At 37.2% G+C, this 23,332-nt stretch overlaps 1 protein-coding gene across 1 annotated transcript; it reads right to left on the minus strand.

Annotated features, from left to right (window-relative positions):
* Window positions 1-296: 296 nt before the first annotated feature.
* LOC115240760 (putative fatty acyl-CoA reductase CG5065) lies at window positions 297-22,678 on the minus strand. The gene is made up of 7 exons (XM_029816115.1): window positions 19,444-22,678; window positions 5,033-5,212; window positions 2,440-2,553; window positions 2,190-2,205; window positions 1,112-1,414; window positions 818-1,025; window positions 297-741 (listed from the first exon to the last, which is right to left on the minus strand). The coding sequence occupies exons 1-7, from the start codon at window positions 19,534-19,536 to the stop codon at window positions 441-443; spliced, it is 1,215 nt and encodes a 404-aa protein (XP_029671975.1). The 5' UTR covers window positions 19,537-22,678; the 3' UTR covers window positions 297-440.
* Window positions 22,679-23,332: the final 654 nt, after the last annotated feature.

Below are 23,332 nucleotides of genomic sequence, written 5' to 3' on the forward strand. Positions count from 1 at the left end.
AATGGACCTAAAATAAGAAAGATAGTTGATATAAATATAAGTTTTTGTTTCCGAGATACAGAGGACGTAAATTTATTCACGATTGTCACTATAGTAAAAATCAGAACTGTGTTTTAAATCAATAAAATTTTTTTTCGCATATAGTAAAATTTTTACTTTATTTTAGAAATCACTACAATCAAAAGTTGTGATTTGATTGCCTCTAGTGCTTGATCTGTCATTGTATTAATCATGTGAATAACAACAGTAGATAGTGGGCACTATGGGGCGTCAAAACAAACCCCCACCACATCAATAAAATTTTTTTTCGCATATAGTAAAATTTTTACTTTATTTTAGAAATCACTACAATCGTTTTTTTATTCTGATTTTCATATAGTACGCGTACAATTGTAACAACTACAGTTAGTCGACTTAAGTAAGTTTAATACTTTATATATTCAGTCATTCGTCTCGACTAGCGTCGCTATAATAGGCTTAGCGGAAATTATCCAGGTGTACATTATCCAAGAAACGAGAACTCCAAACGCTATTTTGAGCAAACAATCGGCAAAATATAGATACATAAAGATCCGTCTCGCACGCGGTAGCGTCGAAGGATCATCCTTTAAATAATATTGTCTCGTGCCTAATATATATGCCAACAAATATTCATTCCAAGAGATAAGTTTCGTATCCATGAAAAATGTTTCTCTGTCCGAGGGACACAATCGATGATGCAAATCGCGCAAATTGTCGTTTCTGTAATTAAGTTGAATGCAGAATGTAAAAAGTAAATCTTGACTGAATTTTAATAGATATAGCGAGCTTTTCTCACCGAAAAATCCATTGTTTCATGGTGTAATATTGAAGCAGTTCTAATCCAATGTTCACTCTACTTTGTATTCGTACCATGAAAGGCTTGTTCCCGGTAATAATAAGTAAGATATCTAATAGATATGCGGGTATAGTGTGCAACCATAAGACGGCAAACCAGTGTAGAATTTTCGAGGAAGTTAATCTCCCACCAGGATACCAGAGTGGTCCTGAAAGAAGAGTAACGTTATGTACATTAGATTCATCTTGCAAAATTCTTCCAGTATCATCGGATACTTGATTTAGTATTTCTTACGCGAGAACGGGTTTGCGAGGACGTGCTCTTTTCCTATTTCTAAAGCGTCACCCCAAGAAATTGGATTTTCCTGGTTAGCTGTGGCATTTAAGAATATCGGCTTAATAGACTTTTTCGTTCCGACTTGCCAAGCCGCGGCGATCACTGCGTTTACGGCCATATCGCAAGGTATTATATCGGTTAAATAATTCGCGTTGCAGAGCATCGATCGTATGACCCCTTTACCCGCGCCTATTATTAATCCGGTAGGACCGTTCATATTGTCCACCCAACCGGGCACCGGTTCCTTCCAAGATGCCACCACTGAAAAACAGGTATGTACAATTATCATTCATTGTTAGGACATCATAATCGTCAATATTAGTTATCGGTGACATACTGAAATGTGAACGATTTTCTATGAAAAAATATGTAAAAATATTTTTTGTATAAAGATTTATTATTTATTATTCCAAGAAAATTGAAATATGAAAATTAGAGTAGTAATATGTTTCCTCTCCGTTATAAACTTACATAATTTACAATAATATCAACTTTTATGTCGATAGATTCATTTCAACAGCAGTGATTATATAAGACGTGAAAATAAAAATATAAAAATACTCTAACAATTTTAAGAAATTAAGGCTCTCGAATGACAAATTCAAATAATCGAATATTTTTATCACAAATTTCAAATAATCGCGGGCTAGTAAGAGCCAGATGCGGATGGTAAAGCGGCAAGCGAAAGACTAGGGCTCAATTACCGATTCAGCGACTTCGCCTCGATATTTTTTTCGCCTTCGTCTCTCCAGGGGGTAAAGAGGGGTTATTATAAATCTCGAATTGTGATTAATTTAAAAATCTTGGTATAGGACCAAGTAAATTTCGTGCCTTGTGCACATAATCAGTTTCATAGAAAAATAAGTTTTCTATGAAACTGACGCATTACCATCCGCGTCTGTCTTTTACTAGCCCGCGATTATTTGAAATTTGTGATAAAAATATTCGATTATTTGAATTTGTCATTCGAGAGCCTTAATTTCTTAAAATTGTTAGAGTATTTTTATATTTTTATTTTCACGTCTTATATAATCACTGCTGTTGAAATGAATCTATCGACATAAAAGTTGATATTATTGTAAATTATGTAAGTTTATAACGGAGAGGAAATATATTACTACACTAATTTTCATATTTCAATTTTCTTGGAATAATAAATAATAAATCTTTATACAAAAAATATTTTTACATATTTTTTCATAAAAAATCGTTCACATTACAGTATGTCACCGATAACTAATATTGACGATTATGATGTCCTAACAATGAATGATAATTGTACATACCTGTTTTTCAGTGGTGGCATCTTGGAAGGAACCGGTGCCCGGTTGGGTGGACAATATGAACGGTCCTACCGGATTAATAATAGGCGCGGGTAAAGGGGTCATACGATCGATGCTCTGCAACGCGAATTATTTAACCGATATAATACCTTGCGATATGGCCGTAAACGCAGTGATCGCCGCGGCTTGGCAAGTCGGAACGAAAAAGTCTATTAAGCCGATATTCTTAAATGCCACAGCTAACCAGGAAAATCCAATTTCTTGGGGTGACGCTTTAGAAATAGGAAAAAAGCACGTCCTCGCAAACCCGTTCTCGCGTAAGAAATACTAAATCAAGTATCCGATGATACTGGAAGAATTTTGCAAGATGAATCTAATGTACATAACGTTACTCTTCTTTCAGGACCACTCTGGTATCCTGGTGGGAGATTAACTTCCTCGAAAATTCTACACTGGTTTGCCGTCTTATGGTTGCACACTATACCCGCATATCTATTAGATATCTTACTTATTATTACCGGGAACAAGCCTTTCATGGTACGAATACAAAGTAGAGTGAACATTGGATTAGAACTGCTTCAATATTACACCATGAAACAATGGATTTTTCGGTGAGAAAAGCTCGCTATATCTATTAAAATTCAGTCAAGATTTACTTTTTACATTCTGCATTCAACTTAATTACAGAAACGACAATTTGCGCGATTTGCATCATCGATTGTGTCCCTCGGACAGAGAAACATTTTTCATGGATACGAAACTTATCTCTTGGAATGAATATTTGTTGGCATATATATTAGGCACGAGACAATATTATTTAAAGGATGATCCTTCGACGCTACCGCGTGCGAGACGGATCTTTATGTATCTATATTTTGCCGATTGTTTGCTCAAAATAGCGTTTGGAGTTCTCGTTTCTTGGATAATGTACACCTGGATAATTTCCGCTAAGCCTATTATAGCGACGCTAGTCGAGACGAATGACTGAATATATAAAGTATTAAACTTACTTAAGTCGACTAACTGTAGTTGTTACAATTGTACGCGTACTATATGAAAATCAGAATAAAAAAACGATTGTAGTGATTTCTAAAATAAAGTAAAAATTTTACTATATGCGAAAAAAAATTTTATTGATTTAAAACACAGTTCTGATTTTTACTATAGTGACAATCGTGAATAATTTTACGTCCTCTGTATCTCGGAAACAAAAACTTATATTTATATAAACTATTTTTCTTATTTTAGGTCCAAGTAGATAGTGGGCACTATGGGGCGTCAAAACAAACCCCCACCACCGAGCCTTGGCCCCCTGCTGCGACAGTCTGGGTCCCTCCCCCCTAAAGGTGTCTGTGGAAAAAAAGAGTGGAGGGGACTCGTGGACGTCTACGAGACAATTTTTTTTTTAAATTTTTCCTTTTAAATTTTTTAAAAAATTTTTTCCTTTTAAATTTTTCTTTTAAAATTTTTTTATTTTTTCCGGTCGCGTGAACATGCTTGGGCTCGAACCTGGGTCCTCCACCTCTCCAAACAGGGTCCTAGTATGCTGGGCTAGCTGAAAACTTATTAGAATAGAAGTTAAACATAGTATTTGTGTGGAGAGTAGTCCACCGCTAAGATAGGGGTCCTGACGGTCCGATTGGTTCTCCCCATAGTGCCCAGTCCTCCGATTGGTTCCGTCGGTTCCGTCGATTTAAAGTGGGATGGAAAAACGTGCCAAAAAATAGTGCGTGGGAGAAAGCGGACAAGATGTCTGACGGAAAGCAAACGTGACGGCAACCGACAAAATGGCGACCGTCGAGACTGGAGATGTCTAGGCATAAGGCACCCAGCCTCACCTCCCCCTTACAGAAAACCGAAAGATATCGTGCGGTATACAACTTCGCCCCATCGCCCCCCTTACGACAACCGAGAAAATGGCGACCGTCGAGACTGGAGATGCGTCTAGGCATAAGGCACCCAGGCTCCCCTCCCTCTTACGGAAAACCGAAAGATATCGTGCGGTATACAACATCGTCCCATCGCCCCCCTTAGAGGGAAACCGGGAGATGTACGGTATATGTCGCCCATTCTCTTCCACTCTTCCTGTTGAAAAGAGAAAAATTGGATAAGGTACCGCTAGAATAAACTAGGTGCTATGAAGGGGTAACGAACACGTGCGTGCATGTACGGGTACGCTTGTCCGAGCGGGCGAGTCCCGCTGCACAGGTAGACATACGGTAACAGCATCGCTGGAGACGATAGAAAGGGTCTTGAAATATATACGGGTACCTGAGACTGCTTGACGCTAAGGCTTAGGATAGAGTCTATGACGTCACTGAGACGTCGGGAAGAAAGAAAGGGAAGTAAAATATTTTCACCTGGTTGCTTTAAAATAAACAACATCTTTATTTATATTACGCGGGAATATGGAACATTGTACAATGAAAAATTTACATATAATTTAATATTTATTTACAAGAAGATATAAGTATAATATTTAATGAAATTTTACTCTTAACGCGCGTGACGGAAAATACGCGGATTCTTTATTATACATCGATAAAAAGAAAAATCGAGAAAAATTAATCTTCATAGGAAGATTCGGCTTCCAGGCCTGGAGTTCATCCAAAAGTTGTGATTTGATTGCCTCTAGTGCTTGATCTGTCATCGTATTAATCATGTGAATAACAACTTCTGCTGATACGTTAGTTTGATAAGCATGTTCTTCCAATACTGACTCGCCACATTGACAAAAAGACGTCGAAATGTGTATGAACGATTCGAGTAGAGACATCTGAAAAATATAGGGGAAAGTAGGGTAAAACCGGGTACTGTTTTGGATTTGTCTTCCTACAAAAAATCTGAGAGTAAAAAAAATTTATATTACGCGGGAATATGGAACATTGTACAATGAAAAATTTACATATAATTTAATATTTATTTACAAGAAGATATAAGTATAATATTTAATGAAATTTTACTCTTAACGCGCGTGACGGAAAATACGCGGATTCTTTATTATACATCGATAAAAAGAAAAATCGAGAAAAATTAATCTTCATAGGAAGATTCGGCTTCCAGGCCTGGAGTTCATCGCAGAAATGCTGGTTAGCCTTCTCGAAATTATCGTCCTCGGAAGACTGTGGAGAAAGAGGAGGTGTATCGCCGAGAACGGTAGTAGATAATGAAGAACGGGGGAAAAACACGGTAGTTCGGGAGAAGGACACCCAGGAGAATATACAGGAGAGTAACTAGGCTTAAATGCGTTGCCTTCATCATCTGAGTCTATAAAGAAAAAATAAAATTATATATATATATATATAATGTTTTCAATCTGCAATGCTTAATAGACGGACATCCCCGCCAAAATGTCCTAAGCAAAATAATATTCCTAATGCGTTGCTCGTACACATGTTGACAGTCTTTCTGAAGAAACGGTAGTTATTTTCATTGTTTTCCTCCTCCGATATTTGCTCGAGATATTTTTTAGCCTCAAATTGAGGTATCGCGACACTACGCAATATCGTAATTTTTCTTAGAATATCAGCGACACACATTTTCGCACACTCGGACTTCACTTAACTTAGTACACAAAAAATTTCAAGAGGTGGAAAACGTGTTGGATTTTTCATGGGAAATCAGAATTTATACATAATCCCCCCACTATTTTACAAAAGGACAATAAAGTGGGGAAAAAGTTTCCTTATTCTAGCACTGCCTATTTTTAGTTATTCTCATTTTATGGCTGACTAATTTCCTTAGTTTCTATAAGGTTTTGCATTTGCCGCGCCGAAAGAAATTACGTTACCTCAACCAATGAAAGGATAATAAAAAAAGAAATCGCCCGGCGTACGCGAAGACTTAACATGGTGTGCGTGAGATCTAAATAATCTTCTCCGTGACCCGGAATGACGAATTCTATCGGGGAATCGTCCGAGAGCGAAGTCACGGGTTTATAATGAATCCATTGCGAACTCTTGATACTAGTTTGTGTGGGCAGTAAAGAAAAGAGATCGAGTTCGCTCTTTAAATACTCGCTCGAATGCGTGTGAAGAAAGGACATGCTTATTTACCGCAAATTTTTTTGTCGTCGCTGTAATTCTCACTGTTAGATGTGTTTAGAATATATGCCGTTTAAGAAAATATGTCGGATACGGTGCGCTTTCTAGCAGTTTTACGCCTTTTCGCGGATGTCTTAAGTCTTTTCACCGTTGTGCGCTTTTTTCTTTTCTTATTTTTCGATATTTTTGTATTTGCTCTTTTTTTCCCTCGCGTCTGGCGCTTTGACGAACTTTTCTTACGCGCCTGGCGTCGTCTACGTAATGTCGCGGATTTAGCGATGCGCGTGTTGAGCCCGCCGAAAGGAAACTGAGCTACATGCATTTTTGCATCCGACTTATAACCCGAACCCTTCATCAGACTACTTATTTTTTCTTTAGCTTTTCTCTTAAGATTGTCGCGCGATTCTTCAAATCGGTGTGTGGCCGCTACCTTAAACGGCATATTGTTTTCAACATCTTCGATTATATTAGCACCGGCACGTAAAGCTTCTTTCTCCACAGACCGTACGCCTCTGGTTAAATAAGGTAGTACTCGTCTGAACAATCCTCCGAGAAAACTACCAATACTGTGACCTCTTTGATAGAGCGATCCGACGAAAACTCGCGGAATTCCACCGCCGCGACTGCCGCCGTTTTGTAACTCGTCGTAATACGTCGAATAATAATCCATTAACCTAATTTAATAATAGGGCAATAGAGCCAAGCGCGGTAAATAGTGCGCAACAATGCTTTATTTAAGTATACTCTGTCCTGGTTGATCTCTTATATCTATCTCGATTGTGCGAAAAGACGTTTGACGCAGGGCAATGTATTGAGTGTGCGAGAAATGCTTTATTTGAGTAGACGCGAACGCGTAATCATTTCCAACATCGAGCGCGACTATTCGCAAAAGAGGAGATTGTACATCACCAGTAATATAGGGTTCGCAAATATCGCAATAGACAAAGAGCTTGTCGGGGATACCGCGCAACAAACTAGCTGGTTCGGCGGCTATTATTACGCGTTCGCGCGGAAATACGTAAAATGGCGATGTATAAATTTCAACATCGTCATAAATCCAGGAAGGTAAAACGCCTGGTGTACCGGTATTATTTTCAATTTTACCATGCTTCTCGTCGTCATTCTGTATATTGAAGTCGGTTTCATTTAAGAGCCATAACGGTAAATGATCCACTACGCTAGCATTGAGCTTATTGCGCGTATCGAAGCCGAGTATTCGGCAAAGTTTTTCGGAAAAATTTACATAATGAACCATATCACATTTCATAATGTCGCAGGAAAGTTTCATAGTAATTTTGCGTCCGATAATAGCTCCAAATATCCAATGGATATGCAAACCCACGGATTTTGCAGAGTAATTCACAGCTTCTATAATATCTGTACATCACCAGTAATATAGGGTTCGCAAATATCGCAATAGACAAAGAGCTTGTCGGGGATATCGCGCAACAAACTAGCTGGTTCGGCGGCTATTATTACGCGTTCGCGCGGAAATACGTAAAATGGTGATGTATAAATTTCAACATCATAAATCCAGGAAGGTAAAACGCCTGGTGTACCGGTATTATTTTCAATTTTACCATGTTTCTCATCGGTATTTTGTATATTGAAGTCTGTTTCACTAAAGAGCCATAACGGTAAATGTTCCTCAACACTAGCATTGAGCTTATTGTGCGTATCGAAGCCGAGTATTCGGCAAAGTTTTTCGGAAAATTTTACATAATGAATCATATCACATTTCATAATGTCGCAGGAAAGTTTTATAGTAATTCTGCGTCCGATAATAGCTCCAAATTGCCAATGGATATGCGAACCCACGGATTTTGCAGAGTAATTCACGGCTTCTATAATATCGTGCAAACTTGAGTAAATACCCGATGGTATTTCAGATTTCCTAGCCTTGATTTTCTTTTTTTGGGAATCTATCGTGAAGTCTTGAATATTGATAAATTTTATGATTCCTTCTCCAGGACGTATATGAAGAAAGCTAGTCGGAAATTGAATCTCTGTGAACGCTACTTCCCAACGTCCCTGCAAGTCTATACGTTAAGGTAATTCAGTGGTGAAACACGTGGTTTTATTCTCCGGAAAAAAAACGCATGCTGCTATTACTCGGGAGAATTATATAAAATTCTTCCTCCCTTATTTTTGATACAAAGATTTTAAACTCGAAGCGGGTATCCAAGAATCGAATTTTGAAGGATATCCTTGCCAACTAACTAATAATTGTTTATTGTTACCACGTCCGTTGCCTTTCTCAAAGGCTACTTTTGCTCTACTGACACGCACGAAATCGCCCACGTTATATTTAGCCTTTTATCCGCGATTCTTTCTCTTCGCCCCATCGCCGTTGTCGTTCCAGCGACGATTCATATTTTCACACGCGCTTCGCGCATTTTTCCTCGTAACGATTGCAGATTGCATTTTGATGGTGGAATGTCGAGTATGATTGTAAGCGCGAAATATCCTGCAAAACATCGATGTAGCGTCGCGTATTTTTGTGCGTAAAATAACGCCACATTCATTCTTTAAGCGCTCTATTAAAACGTTCCACAATAGCTGCTTTAATATCGGGATTACGAGCTACGCGAAAATGAATATCTTTTTCTTTTAAGAAATTTTGTACATGCCGAGCAATAAATTCTTTACTCTTGTCGGTCTGCAGGTATACGGGTAGTCGTTCTTTGTTTCTCGAGAATATGCGTTAAAGGCTTTTACCACGCAGGCACCTGTTTTGTCGCGTAAAGGTTTTACCCAAACGAATTTACTAAGTACGTCAAAAACCGTTAATAGATATGAATAACCGTCATTATAGCTTTTGAGATTACGAATATCGATCAAATCAGCCTTCCATAAATCATCGATATTTGTCACGTTATAATATAAGCGTGGAAATTTTCGTCGCACCGGATGATGTAACGTGTATGTGTCTTGCGATTAAAGCCAGTCGATGACCTCATTACGTGAGAAATTCGGTTTAGCGGCACGCGATAAATTATCCGTCGCCGAATAGCCTGCATAGTGCGAGAGATTGTAATACAATTTTTCGAGTTCCATCATTCGAGTTTGCTCCAGTCGATCAATCCTTTTCTTTTCTTTGTCGGAGAATCTGCGTAGTTCGTTAATGTTTTGTCGCCGTCGTCCTCGTCGGCGGATACAAATAGCGTATCTCCTTCGGTTTCACTCGTTTCGTCTACCTTACGTCTGTACGACTTTGAACGCTCGGTCGAAGTTTTCGGAGTGGAACTTCCGCGCGGAACCACGATTTTAATACGATGAGATCGGGCGAACGTATGTAATAAATCATGATTTCCTATGAGATTGGAAGGAGTGCCTATGTCGTGCAGTAATCGGGGTGATTACGATAACTGTGGCCCCCTATTTGAAAGGTCGTTTCTGCAGACATTTTTGACGAGGAACACGGGAAAAATAGTAAAAAAAATTTCCGACCAATAGTTTTCGAGATATATCACTTTAAAGTATTGGACTTGATAATAAAACTTTATAAAAACGGACCCAATGATGTTGACCTCGATATATGTTGTCAAGATCATGATCCTGGGTAACTTTTCCTTATAACCAACAAGTGAGTGGTGTTGATGTTGATGATGGAATTACTTTTATCTCTTCGAGAAAAACTTGCGCGACTTCATTCACAGAAATGATGTCGTGAAACGAAGTAAAAATAGAAAAATTTGCCAATTTCGGGTGAAGACGAGGATGAATGTCGTTGCACATAATGTGAGATTATGAATGTGACTGATTACTGTACTACTACTAGCGCTACCGTCACCGCGGATCGCCGTTAATTAAAGTTGACGTTTCCATAAATTCGTTATCGTCGACATCCAAATTCGTGTCTTCGTTCTGCTTGTTATTAATGTCCTCGCCGTTACCCTGTGTATCCTCGCGTAAGCGTTTTTTCGCTTCCCGAACAAAGTGAAGAGAACGTTGGAGTATTTCCTTATACAATTTCCATCTTTTGTCCTCGTCGACAAGAGTCGCGAGGTTAAGAATACGCCACATCTCCGCATCGAGTCGCGATAAAGCTGTTCCCGGTGTTCGTACTGAATTATTATTATTATTTACATTTTCCGCATTTGATATTTCCGTATTTTTCTTCGGCGAGTTATCAGTCATCGCGATAGATGCCATTTCCGGTTGCTGTTGCATTCGTTGCATTCTCTCAAGATTTTCGGTAGATATCAAAACCTTTTTCTTAGCCCTCTCTATTGTTCAAAATACAGGTGTTAACACTTCCCTTTTTTATTATTTTTATTATTTTTACCTGTACGGAAAATGCAGGAATGTTTAAGGTTGTATTTTTTCTTTTTCACTCGCCGATAATTCGGGATAATATAACACCCAGTATAGGGCCAATAAAATAAGGTAAAAATCCGCCATGTTGCACTAACAGCTTTCTTTTAGCCTTCCAATTACCTTGTTTCGCCGTGACACGACGTAGGATCGTTTTATGTTTGGCTAATCGCTTTTTATCGTTACAGCGAAGCGGTACGTTACCCTTGAGCGTATTGAAAATGCACTCTTGAATGCAGTTTATGAGCTTATTGTCGGCGGCTCGTAAGAATGTTGTTCTTTGATTTTTTTCAATTGACACAAAGTTTTTAAAAGACATATGTTTCTCTCACCGATAGATCGTCTAGCATTCTTTATTGCTCTATTCGATGTCGCCAACTTTTTATCAGCCTCTTTTTTTTTCACCATTACGCTGTAATCGCACGACTGACAAGTTGCGAACACGAATTTTGCACCTTTTATACACCACCACTTCTATTGTTCGATCTGCGCGGAATGTAAGCGTAATGCAGAGTATCGTCGGGAAAGATGCACGTACAAAAGCGATATTCGTCTGGAGTCGATTGTTTCAAATGGAGCAATAAATACCCGTGAGGTCTCGATGTGGCGTCGTAGTACGCTTCTTCCATAAACTTTGGATCGTCGGGATATACTTGACTCGCTAGATGACGAATTTGAGCGCGATCGCGCGGATTTTTGAAAACTACTATGTAATTCGCGTTGAGAGATATGTCACGTTGTCCGCGACCTTGATGAAAGAGATTTTGCGAGGTGAGTATAACACTGAGATTTTTATGATGACTTCCTTTGGTAAACAGATCTACGATAGCGTCGCACGACGATGATTCCCTCATAAGATCGTCAATTATTATTAATTTTGGCGAAAGCGCATCGTTGGAATAATCTTCCGGACGCGGTAACCCCTCGCGAAATTCGATGATATTTTTCTTCGATTTTATCAAAGCATTATTATCGTAACCGGTTTTTTGTGTTCTTTTCTCTTCTTTTTCTTTTTCACTCGCGGCGCATTGTAAACGCTGATACGCATCTTGCCACTCTGCGTAATAAAATAAAATTCTCTCGAATCGAACATCTGACATGACGGATAAATGACGAAGAAACGTTTTCACGAAAATTGTTTTTCCGCATCCCGTAGGCCCACAGACGATCGACGTCCAAAGATGTTTCCACCGTACATCCATTTTGCGAAATGAACGATTTGCCGATTACATTCGCACTCATAAATAAAAGATCATCAAATATTTTTAATATTTATCGTAGGTATGCGTTGAGTAATAAGCTTAAAGTAAAGGATATATTAGAGAGGGGTAAAGGAAAAAAATAGTCTGTGATTTTTAAGGTGGAAAAACTTCATATTTATTGATAATAATTGGCCTAGGAAAGTAGCTCTCTGCATCGCGATAGCGATGTTCTGCGTTTTTCGTTTCTTCAAAGGCGGCTGCGCTTGCTCCTCCGCTTCACCATTACTCGCAGATTGTTCTGCATTTTCCTTGAAAGTCACTATTACAGCCCTCGACCCGTAAGCGGTGGTGAATCCGATGGAAATATTGTTGATGATAATCGGACTCGGCCTAGTTTTTTGATTTTCGCTCAAGTACAGTCTCATCTGTTCCATGCTGATTTGAAACTGCTGCCAGCTGTCAATATCGAAGCAAATTCCATCGATATAATTGCCAGTTAATTTAACAATCGGCACGAAGCAATCGTCGTTTGTCGCTTGCAACCCCACATGTAACTTCTTAGTGCAGGATGAATTAAGACCATACGTTGTCGGTATTAATAAATAACGCTGTTCGTTTCTTCTATCGATGTCGATCTTGTTGTCCGATTTGCTAATATCGCAAACGTGTGTAGATTTAACAAAATCGGTTAGATTCTTCTGATCACTGGAAACTTCTTTCGTGGCAGCCATTGTTATCACTTTCTAGTAAAACTGGGTGAATACTAGTCACAACAGCGACAAATTCTTGTATCGAAGCCGAAAGGAAGATTTTCGTACAAGCAAACTCAAATGAATAAGAATTCGCATCTTCTCGTGCTGCTTATATATCGAAATATAAAGAAAAGTGAAACAATTTGTCGAATTCGCAACGCGAAGGACAAAACGTTTTAACCAGATCATATGCATAGCACATAATGCGAAAGCGTTCGACGCGCAGTTTATTTTTCAATACATCGTAGAAAATCGGAATTATTTAGAGCCGAAAATAATTTTGAGCGGTACAAAAATTGTAATGTTATTAGCAGGAAATACAAAATTCATCGACAGTGCTAATTATATGCCAATGCGATTATCTGAATTACCGAAAGCTTTTGGCCTAGGGGACTCTGTGGATAAAGGCACTTTTCCGCATTTATTTAACACTGCCGAAAATCAAACGTATGTCGGACCGTTACCAGACGCGAAATATTATTCTCCTGAAAACATGAAGACAACGGAACGCGAACGCTTTCTCGCATGGCATACGGACATGACGCGAAAAAACACCGTATTCGACTTTCAACAAGAAATTGTTCGCTATTGTCGTACCGATGTAGACATTCTTCGACGCGCCTGTATAGCATTCAGAAAAATTTTTATAAACCGCGGCAACGTATGCCTGTTCAAGGAATGCACCACTATTGCTTCGACGTGTATGACAGTTTTCCGTAAAAACTTTTTGCGCGAAAAGGAAATAGGTATTATTCCTTCCGGTGGATATAGAAAAGCAAGCAATTATTCGCGTAAAACTCTACAATGGCTGGTATGGCTGGAGCGCGAAATCGGGCATTCTATAAACCATGCGGGGCGTGCGCGTGAATATCGTACGATTGATGGCACGCTCGTCGACGGATATTGTGAAATGACCGATGTTGAGACGACACAGCGTCACATTTTACAATTTCACAGATGCTTTTGACGGGTGTCCGACTTGCTTTCCTTCGAATCACGATAGAGCGCTTTCTTCGACTTCGGATCATGGAGATACGATTGCTTCGCGATACGAGCGAACTCTCGCGATCTCGTGGCGCCTTCGACAACGGGAGTACATGGTGACGGAAAAATGGGAGTGCGTTTTTGATTGGGATATGATCGAGAATCGTGAAATGCGAGAATATCTCGAAAACCATCCGCTGGTGGAAACACCACCGCTCGACCCTCGCGATGCATTTTTCGGCGACGTATGCTCTTTATATCAGTATGTATTGAAGACAGGCGCTTTTCCGATCGGAAATCCAGATATTTATGTTGGCAAAGAATGCGCCTCTTTAATCGGACTAGCTCCAAATTACAATTTTGATTCGCTCGAAGGTCTTATACGCTGTACTGTGCTTCCACCACGCAACCTCTTTCACCCTGTACTCCCATATCGCGTGCGCGGAAAATTGCTTTTTGCCTTATGTCGTAGTTGTTGCGAAACATTTGCGGAGACATCCTGCACGCACGACAACATTAATGAGCGCGAATTCGAGGGTACGTGGGTGTCGTGCGAATTACGAAAGGCAGTCGAAAAGGGTTATGCCTATATACATGCCTCGTGACGGCAGTAAACGAGATTTGGCAATATAAAGTTAGCCAATTCGATCGAGCATCGCGACAAGGCGGTTTGTTCGCCGAATATATAAACTCATTCTTACAATTAAAACAAGAAGCAAGCGGATGGCCGGGGGAATGCGGTGACGACGATGACGCTAAAGAACGATATCTACGGGAGTACAAAAAAACCGAAGGTATTGTTTTCGATAAGTGTAACGTTGCGCTGAACCCTGGTTTACGTTCAGTTGCAAAACTCTGTTTAAATTCATTTTGGGGAAAATTCGGCCAGCGGGCCAATTTGCCGAATACCGAGGTTGTGAGAACGCTGCAACGTTTTCTGACATTACTGACGAGCGCCGAGCATGAGATAACCGATATATTACCCGTGAACGACGAGGTAATATATGTTTCGTGGCGATTGCGACAAGAGGCCGTCACGCCCTCACCTATAACAAATGTTGCGATAGCGGCGTATACGACGGCTCAAGCACGCTTTAAATTATATGAATATTTAGACCGCTTAGATCGACGCGTGTTATATTATGATACTGATTCGTGTATATACGTAAGCACAGGTAAACCGAATGAGTATGAACCGCCTACGGGAAATTTTCTGGGTGACATGACGGACGAGCTCGAAAGCTACGGTCGTGGTAGTTATATCGAGGCGTTCGTGTCCGGTGGCCCAAAATTTTATGCCTATGTTGTTCGTATGCCGGACGGGCGTACGCGTGAATGCTGTAAAGGATAGGGCATAACCCTAAACTATGAAAACTCTCGGTTGGTTAATTTTAACAGCATTAAGAATTTATTGTTAAATAAAGAGAGAGCACAGGAAAATGAAAAGAACGGAGAAGAATTGCCGAAAACTTCAATAAATCTATGCTTTAGAGCAATTCGGCGTATCGCGTTTCACGAAATCGTAACACGCGACGAAACTAAAGTATGCGCATTCCCTTCCTTTCTTCCCGGCGTCTCTGTGACGTCATAGCCTCTGCCCTAAAACTCCGCGTCAAACAGTCTCAGGTACCCGTTTATATGTCAAGACCCTTTCTATCGTCTCCAGCAATGCTGTTACCGTATGTCTACCTGTGTAGCGGTGCTCGCCCGCTCGGACAAACGTACCCGTACATGCACGCACGTGTTCGTTATCACTTCATAGCATCAAGTTTATTCTAGCGGTACCTTGCCCAATTTTTCTCTTTTCAACAGGAAGGGTGGAAGAGGGTGGGCGACATATAACGTACATCTCCCGGTTTTCCTCTAAGGGGGGGGGGGGGGGGGAGTTGTATCCACATTGACAAAAAGACGTCGAAATGTGTATGAACGATTCGAGTAGAGACATCTGAAAGATATAGAGGAAAGTAGGGTAAAACCGGGTACTTTTTTAGATTTGTCTTCCTACAAAAAATCTGAGAGTAAAAAAATTGTGCCAACTGTTAGTAGTCTTTAGTGAACCTTAAACTATGAGAAAATAAGGCCAGTTGCTGAAAAAAAAAATTTTTGGTTATCAAGAATAACAAGATCTTGTGGAGAAGTCAAAATACCCGGTTTTGTCCTACCGGTATTAGGGGTCTCAAAAACCTTTTTTTTAGTGGTTTCTTTTTTTGAGCGTTAGTTTTTGTTTTCAACTGTTTTTTGTAGGGAGGCAAAGTCAGGATAACAGTTCTTCCTCTTTTCATTACATGAGATGTGTAAGTACCCGGTTTTGCCCCAACACAAGGAAAGTAATAAATACGGTGGTTGTATATTCCGGCGTACAGAGTGCTGATCAAAACTAATATGATATACTCTTTAATATGTACAGAATGCAATGCTGCATTTACCGAAACAGATGCTCTATATAGAAAAAGTGCACGACGACTCGATTCCTGCCTCGATATCGATCTTTTTGGGGCTAAAAACTTTGAACTTCTATGAAAAAAGAAATATCGTGTGCACAGGGGCACGGTTTATTTAAAAATAATGATGGCGCCAATCTACAACTAATAACACAAGTTAGCCATAAATAGCAGCACTAAGTACGAAAAAACAGGGGTATCCTTTTTCTTTTAATCTTTATTATTTCGCTCAAAGTATAATTATAAGAAAATTAATTAAAGATGTGTTTAGTATTCTATAGTTTTCATGTACATCAACGTAATTTACCATTTTATTTTAAAATATCAATTTAAGTAATATGAATAAATATTATTGACTGATTTAGTATATATTTAGAGATGCACCTTGCATAAAAAGATTCCACGTAAAAAATTTCAATTTTAATACATAAAAATAATATTTTCTTAAATATGTCTATTTCAACAAACAATAAACAAGAATAAAATATAATTTTATTATTAAAACTCAATAAATTTCTATATACTAATCTTTATTTAGTTAATTTTATTTTTCTTTTACTCTTTGTTATTTTTCTCAAAGTATAATTATAGGAAAATTAATTAAAGCAATTTTCTGCAGTTTTTTCAATGAGTATAATAGTTTTAGATGTCGATTTCTCAGACCTCAACTTTCGTCTGTATTACAAAAGATCATTTGCTTGAAATAAGATTATAAAATAGTCTGACATAATCTGATGTTTAATAAATATCTGTGAGTAGAAACTTCTATTTGAAACTGTCATGTAGAGCTACAAACACAAAAAAATAATATGTTGATTTAACACTTTTTCTTTAATAATTTAAGGGGGGAGGGCTTTTGACGATCGAAAAAATATGATGTTTAGAAACTGTATTTGCTTAAAGTTTAAAATTTTATGTGTTTTTAAAATATATAATTTTAATGAAGATATCCGAAAGATTTATAAAATTATAATACTTTATAGAAATATAGACACAGACAGAAATAAACATACACCCGCGCCAGTTTGTAGATACTTATTTTTCCTCAAGGAACAGATGTTCAGACTAGATCTTTGTAAACATGTATAACTCTGTACATTCTTACATATCACTTGTATATATTACATCTTATTGAATATTTTTGAATAGCAAAGTAGAGATCAGTATGATCTCATATATTATCGTTCTATGTAAAACAGATATGATTTCAATGCGGAAATAACATTCGAGAACGTGATCGGAAAATTCAACTAAAGAGTAAGAGAAAAAAAAGAAACTTTTATAGCAACAAATTTATAAAGTTATCATTCTTTTTTTAATCTGTTCGGAAATAAATAAAGTATGATTCAATCGTTTAAAGAAATTGTAGTTTCATCAAAAAATAAACAAACAATTAAAATTGTTTAAAAAATGACTTTAATATTTAAACCGTAATTAAAATTCGGATAGAGCTTATTCAGCACAAAGCATCGGTCAAAATACAATCAAATCTATAAAAAAGATAAAAATTATTCGGACATATTAGTGTTTTGAAAAATGAACGTAAAGATTGGTAGTTTCTTCATATAACTTCGCACTTGCTTCTTATTAGAAAATTTTGGAAGGAAAGAAAAATATTTGTTATTGCTACAGGATAACAAATTAATAAAAAGAGCCATAAATTCAATCTCTTTCTCATCTATTTACACTAATATAATCCTAATGTGAAACTTTAAACACATCTTTTTCGAAACCATATTTTTCAAAAAGAGATGGATACATAATTTTTCAGATATAAATAAAACAGTTGGATCAAAATTTTATCATAAACATAAAATATCGATATCGAATTTTTGTTGTCTGAATGATATCTATATGGATAAATCAATATCCGAGAACCTTTTTTTATAATTATTGAAGAAAGATGCAAAAAATAAAAATGTAAGAAATTAAAAGATAATTATTTGGAATAAGGCCTTTTCTGAATTTTAACAAATATGATCGGATTTTTCGGTAAAACTCTTTGTTGTGACTCCAACAGTGATAATCAGTCGGAGGAGACCGTCTCCCATCACCCTCACCCCTCCAAAAAACCGAAAAACCCCAAAAATTACCAAAACAAAGCGAGGTTCACCCCGCAATTGTTGTGTGAATGGGAAAGTGTATGCGTGGATGCAGTGGGTTCCGCCCCTTCCCCCCCACGAGGGAGCTCTACTTCCGGAAGATATAACCTAACCCAAACCTATTTCTGATTTAAAACTAAAATTTGGTTTGGGTTAGGTTATATCTTCCGGAAGTAGAGCTCCCTCGTGGGGGGGAAGGGGCGGAACCCACTGCATCCACGCATACACTTTCCCATCCACATAACAATTGTGGGGTGGACCTCGCTTTACTTTCGTAATTTTTGGGGTTTTTCGGTTTTTTTGGTGGGTGGAGATGATTTGGGACGGGCTCCCCCGATTGATTATTACCGTTGGAGTCACAACAAAGATTTTTATTCTAAGAACCGCAAGAAAATATAAAATTTCGAAAAATGCCTTATTCCAAATAATTACCAATTAAAATTTTAATTTTAAAGTACCGCTTGTGCATGATGTAATAAAAAAAATATATTTTTTCAAAATCAACTGTATGTGCAAAGTTCATAAGTCATAGAGATATGTAGTGGTTTTATCACAAAAAAAATTCATGATCATCTTAAAATACACTTGACAAAATAAAAACCTCTTTTAATCAAGTAATAGAGATATGTTTTTCCGTCATAAATAAGAATAACATTTCAAGATACGAAATTGCAACGATTAACGTAACACTATATTTCGCTATAATTTTCACTTAAGTGCGCCATCGAGTAATAAATCTCTTACTTCAAGCGTCGATTAAAATTTTAATCTTACTCGCTTAATCGATGCTGTGAACACAATTTTTTTGCAATAAGTAACGATAAAAATTCAATATGATGTAATTATACCGGTTCACATTTACACATATAAATATACTAAGTACAGACTGGATACCCTGTCTTAATCGGCGCCAACCTTAGAAAGGGAGCGTAATGATTTCAAGGATGTGTGAGCTGGGTAGGGATAGATAGAAAAGGCTATGCCATCACAAAGCTTTGTTTCTCTTGATCGTCTCCTGATTGGAACGCGCAGTCTATGAGTTTACTTAGATTGCATTCTGATATAAACAGTTGGTTATATTGAAAAAGTCATTCATATACGTTCATTCTGACATTATGATGTCATATTGATCGTACTTTGCTAGGTAATTCATAACGAGCATTCACCTGTTTTGCTAGCGCCACGATGTTTACAGTGCCCACAGTGTTGGTCTTGACTGCATTTTTCAACGACAGGTCGAATTTCACATTAGCAGCCATGTGAAAGACGATGGAAACTTGGCTGGTGAGACGTTCCTTGTCCGCGACGGATAGAAAGAGTCCCTCCACGGTCGAATCACCGGCTATCACTATCAATTTCTTTAGCCGTTCTGGGTATCGTTCTCTTAGGATTCTAAATGGCTCTTGCTGCAAATACAATTTCCATGAGTCTCTGAGCCTTTCTTCCGTTTCTAAAACGGTTCTAAAATTCTGCAAAATATATTCTGAAGTTCTTTAAATTTTTTATAAATATATTCTAAATTTCTTTAATCTTTTAGTTCTTGTCAGATCTCTTAAGGAACATAACATTTTTTATCTGATATTACAGAGAAGGTAATTTTAATTGTACACAATAGATTGTGTATTATAGTTTAAAAAAGGCAATTTTTGATTTTTTTTATAAAACACATTAAGGTTTCAAAAGCTTAATGATTCGTGATTTTTTATAATTGTTATGCAAAATATTGATAAGAACTTTACCATTAGGTGCGTATTATAGACGTCAAAATAAGAAAAAAAAATTATGTAAATATGTATCCGGAACAAATACTTCTCTCTACCGAATCAAAATTTCCTAAAAATTGACAAAGAAAATCAAAACTTTCTCATATATTTCCTGTTTAAAATCTCATCAAGAAAGCGAAAATTTTTTTACAAGTACACACACACACACACATATTATTTTTAAAATATTTTAGCGTGTTCGGCAATCAATATGGCGACGCATATAGAAGTCTATACAGATATTATTAGAGAAGAACATTTTGTACGCTTTTTGTGAAAAGTCGGGAATTAATGAAAGCGAAACTTAAGTTAAGACAGTTAAGATTATCATAGTCATACATCCTTCAGAATAAAAATCTCTCTTTCAATATTTTTCGCACAAATCAATTAATTACAAAAAACCGATTCATCCTATTCCAAATAGGGAAGTAACCATTTTGATGTCATTTTGACGTCAAATTACATCAAAATGACGTCAAAGAAAGTGTTTTTGCTACCTCAATATATATATATGAACGTGCGTGTTGTGTGTGTATGTGTGTAGTGTACACATATACATATAAAGTTGACTATTCCAGGTTACAATTAAATAACCGCTTGACCATGAATTGTGCTTGAGCGTAAACAGGTTTACAAGTGCAAAAAATAAGTTATTTTCATAATCTTTTTCGTCTCTTTTCAAGATCATAATGACGATAATAACAATTTAGCATAGTTCTATTCTATTCTATCGGCTCTTTTGTTCATGACATAATAATTCGATGATAAAATTTTATCACAATGATGCATTGCAAACGTATTGATTTTCAATAAATAATTTCTTGGAAACGCATTACAATGCAGCGTCTTAGAAACATTTCTCGATTTTGTACGCGCACTCGCATGATTCAAGGATAAGATTGCTTAGCAAACGTCTTTACACATCGAAAGTTTTGAAAGTTTCTCGAAAGACTCGGGAAGATGATGAAGTAATTCGAAAACTTCTTATGGCGTGATTGATGTCAAGGCAATTCGCGATGGTTCAATTCATCTACGGGATATAATGAAATTATATTAAGCAACAATTATCATCGATTTCCGCGTGGGTTTTATTCGATCAATTTTAATATTCATAAAAATCTAAGAACATTTATTAAATTCACCATAAATTTGAAGAACATTTATTATATTCACCATAAATTTGATGACGTGCGATCAATTACGTGTTATTATAATAAATTATAGATCAGCTGTGTATGCACAACAAAATAAAAAATGCAATGAATAGAAGATAAAGATAATGACAAAAATTAAATAAAAGAAAGGATGAAAAATCGATCGTACACTGTCGTACGATAAAATTCTTTGATTGCCACACATACACTCGGTAATATTAGTGCTTTTTGTTATTCTTCGTAAAGAGCGCGAGTCTATTAAAATTTAGAAAAGCAACTGCATTCTATATCGTTGCGTCTGATGTCGCAATGTTCGACACCTTCAGCGGATAAAGTAATGAAAGCTACGACATATGTGTGAATAGAATATGATGTGTGAAGAGAAAAATTGGAATTATAATAAATCGTTGCTTTCGAGCTCGGGGATAATCACTACAATAATGCCAGGAAAGGTCTATTGCGTGTCGCGTGTTGCTTCATCGTTGATCGAAGTTATTTTAACGACAGCACATTCGCCAAAGAGATCGTAATGCGGCACGTTCTATTAACCGCCTTGATGCATATGGAAATACATGCGTACAGCTTTGTGCGTGTGTACATTTACGTCGAGATGTTCTCGCTTACACCGATAATTCGATGCCATCTTTATTTTCGCTTACATCGACAGGACATAAGCAAATAATATTCGATATCAGATAAAGGTACTTGCATCATGTATTAATGCAAATTATATCGGGTCTATTCTCAAAAACTTCTAGGTTCTAAATTTCGAAAGTTTTCATCTCTTCTGTGTTACATTACTTTCTGTATTATCTGATACTTTTGGATTAGAAAATGAAGCGCATTTTGAAGATAGAAATAGATAATAATGATAATTCTTGTGTCGCTCGAGATTAAATTCAGATAATATTTAAAGGTAGATTTTTTTAATTTCAGCATATCTTTTGTTGAAGACTTAATAACATATCAAAATTCAATGAGGATAACAGAATGTACATATACATAAGCTTTATAATAATTCTTCAACTGATGTATTCGTTTTAAAAATATTACCTTTTAAATTAATTTCTACTAATTATAAGAAAGCGTCGCAATAGAATATTAAAAAAAATTTTGAGATTTATAATGTGTAAATAATATCTATATTTAAATATCTAACTAACTTACGCATCTCTGTAAGTTAATTATTATTACTTTTTTAAATCTTCAATATTAAATTTATTTGAATATTGCTGTTATTAAAGAGAGAGAGAGAGAGAAAGAGATCCACTCGCGCCTGCTACTCTGTTTTCACTGCTTGATGCCGTACTCCCCGTTGATCTTCCTGTCGATGTCATAGCTGCTTCTTTATCGCTATCGATAATAAATTTGTCAAATGGTCCACGACACGCCACCAATTCGTGGTTTCTATTATATATTTTATGCTTAATTACACATCCTGGATGGTAAAAAAGTTTATCGCAAGACTTGCATGTTACAGCTTGGTTTTTATTGCCTTCTTACATGCCGAGCATCGATATTCGTCGTATTCTTCCATATCGATAATTACCGGTCGAAACTGCTAATATCAGCATAGGCGATCAGTCACCTTTGCGTCCACTTTCACACGTCAGCACTTTGTCCACCTGTCGTACGAGACTTGGGCGTCCCATACAAGAAATGTAGTTCTTACGTTCACAAATGAGCATACTGCAGCTACATAACACTCATGGCTATTCCCGGTCTATGTAGCTATTACTTCAATAGCTTTTTACCACTCTCCCTCATTATTTAACTACTTAAAAATTATCACTTTTATAGAGCGATGTTTGACACGTCTTCTCCATCACAGAAAGAGAGAGAGGGGGAGAGGGGGAGAGAGGGGTGAGGGAGAAAAGAAGAGAGGGATGAGGGAGAGAAGGAGAGAGGGAGGGAGAGAGAGAGAGAAGTTCCTTTTTTATAAAAATTTGATTTAAATATTACTATGATATTATCATGGTGTATTTATATGTTTCGATATGCGATATGTGTACTTACTAAATCGTGCGTACCTGAGAAAAATCGAAAAAATTTTTTACCAAAACCACAAAAAAAATCCAACGATCCAAACGATTTTTTTTTAACGGAAATTGTACACTGAAAGAGCGAACACTATCGGA

The sequence above is a fragment of the Formica exsecta genome, unplaced genomic scaffold (assembly GCF_003651465.1).
Source record: "Formica exsecta isolate Colony F162 unplaced genomic scaffold, ASM365146v1 scaffold446, whole genome shotgun sequence".
NCBI classification, from domain to species: Eukaryota; Metazoa; Arthropoda; class Insecta; order Hymenoptera; family Formicidae; genus Formica; species Formica exsecta.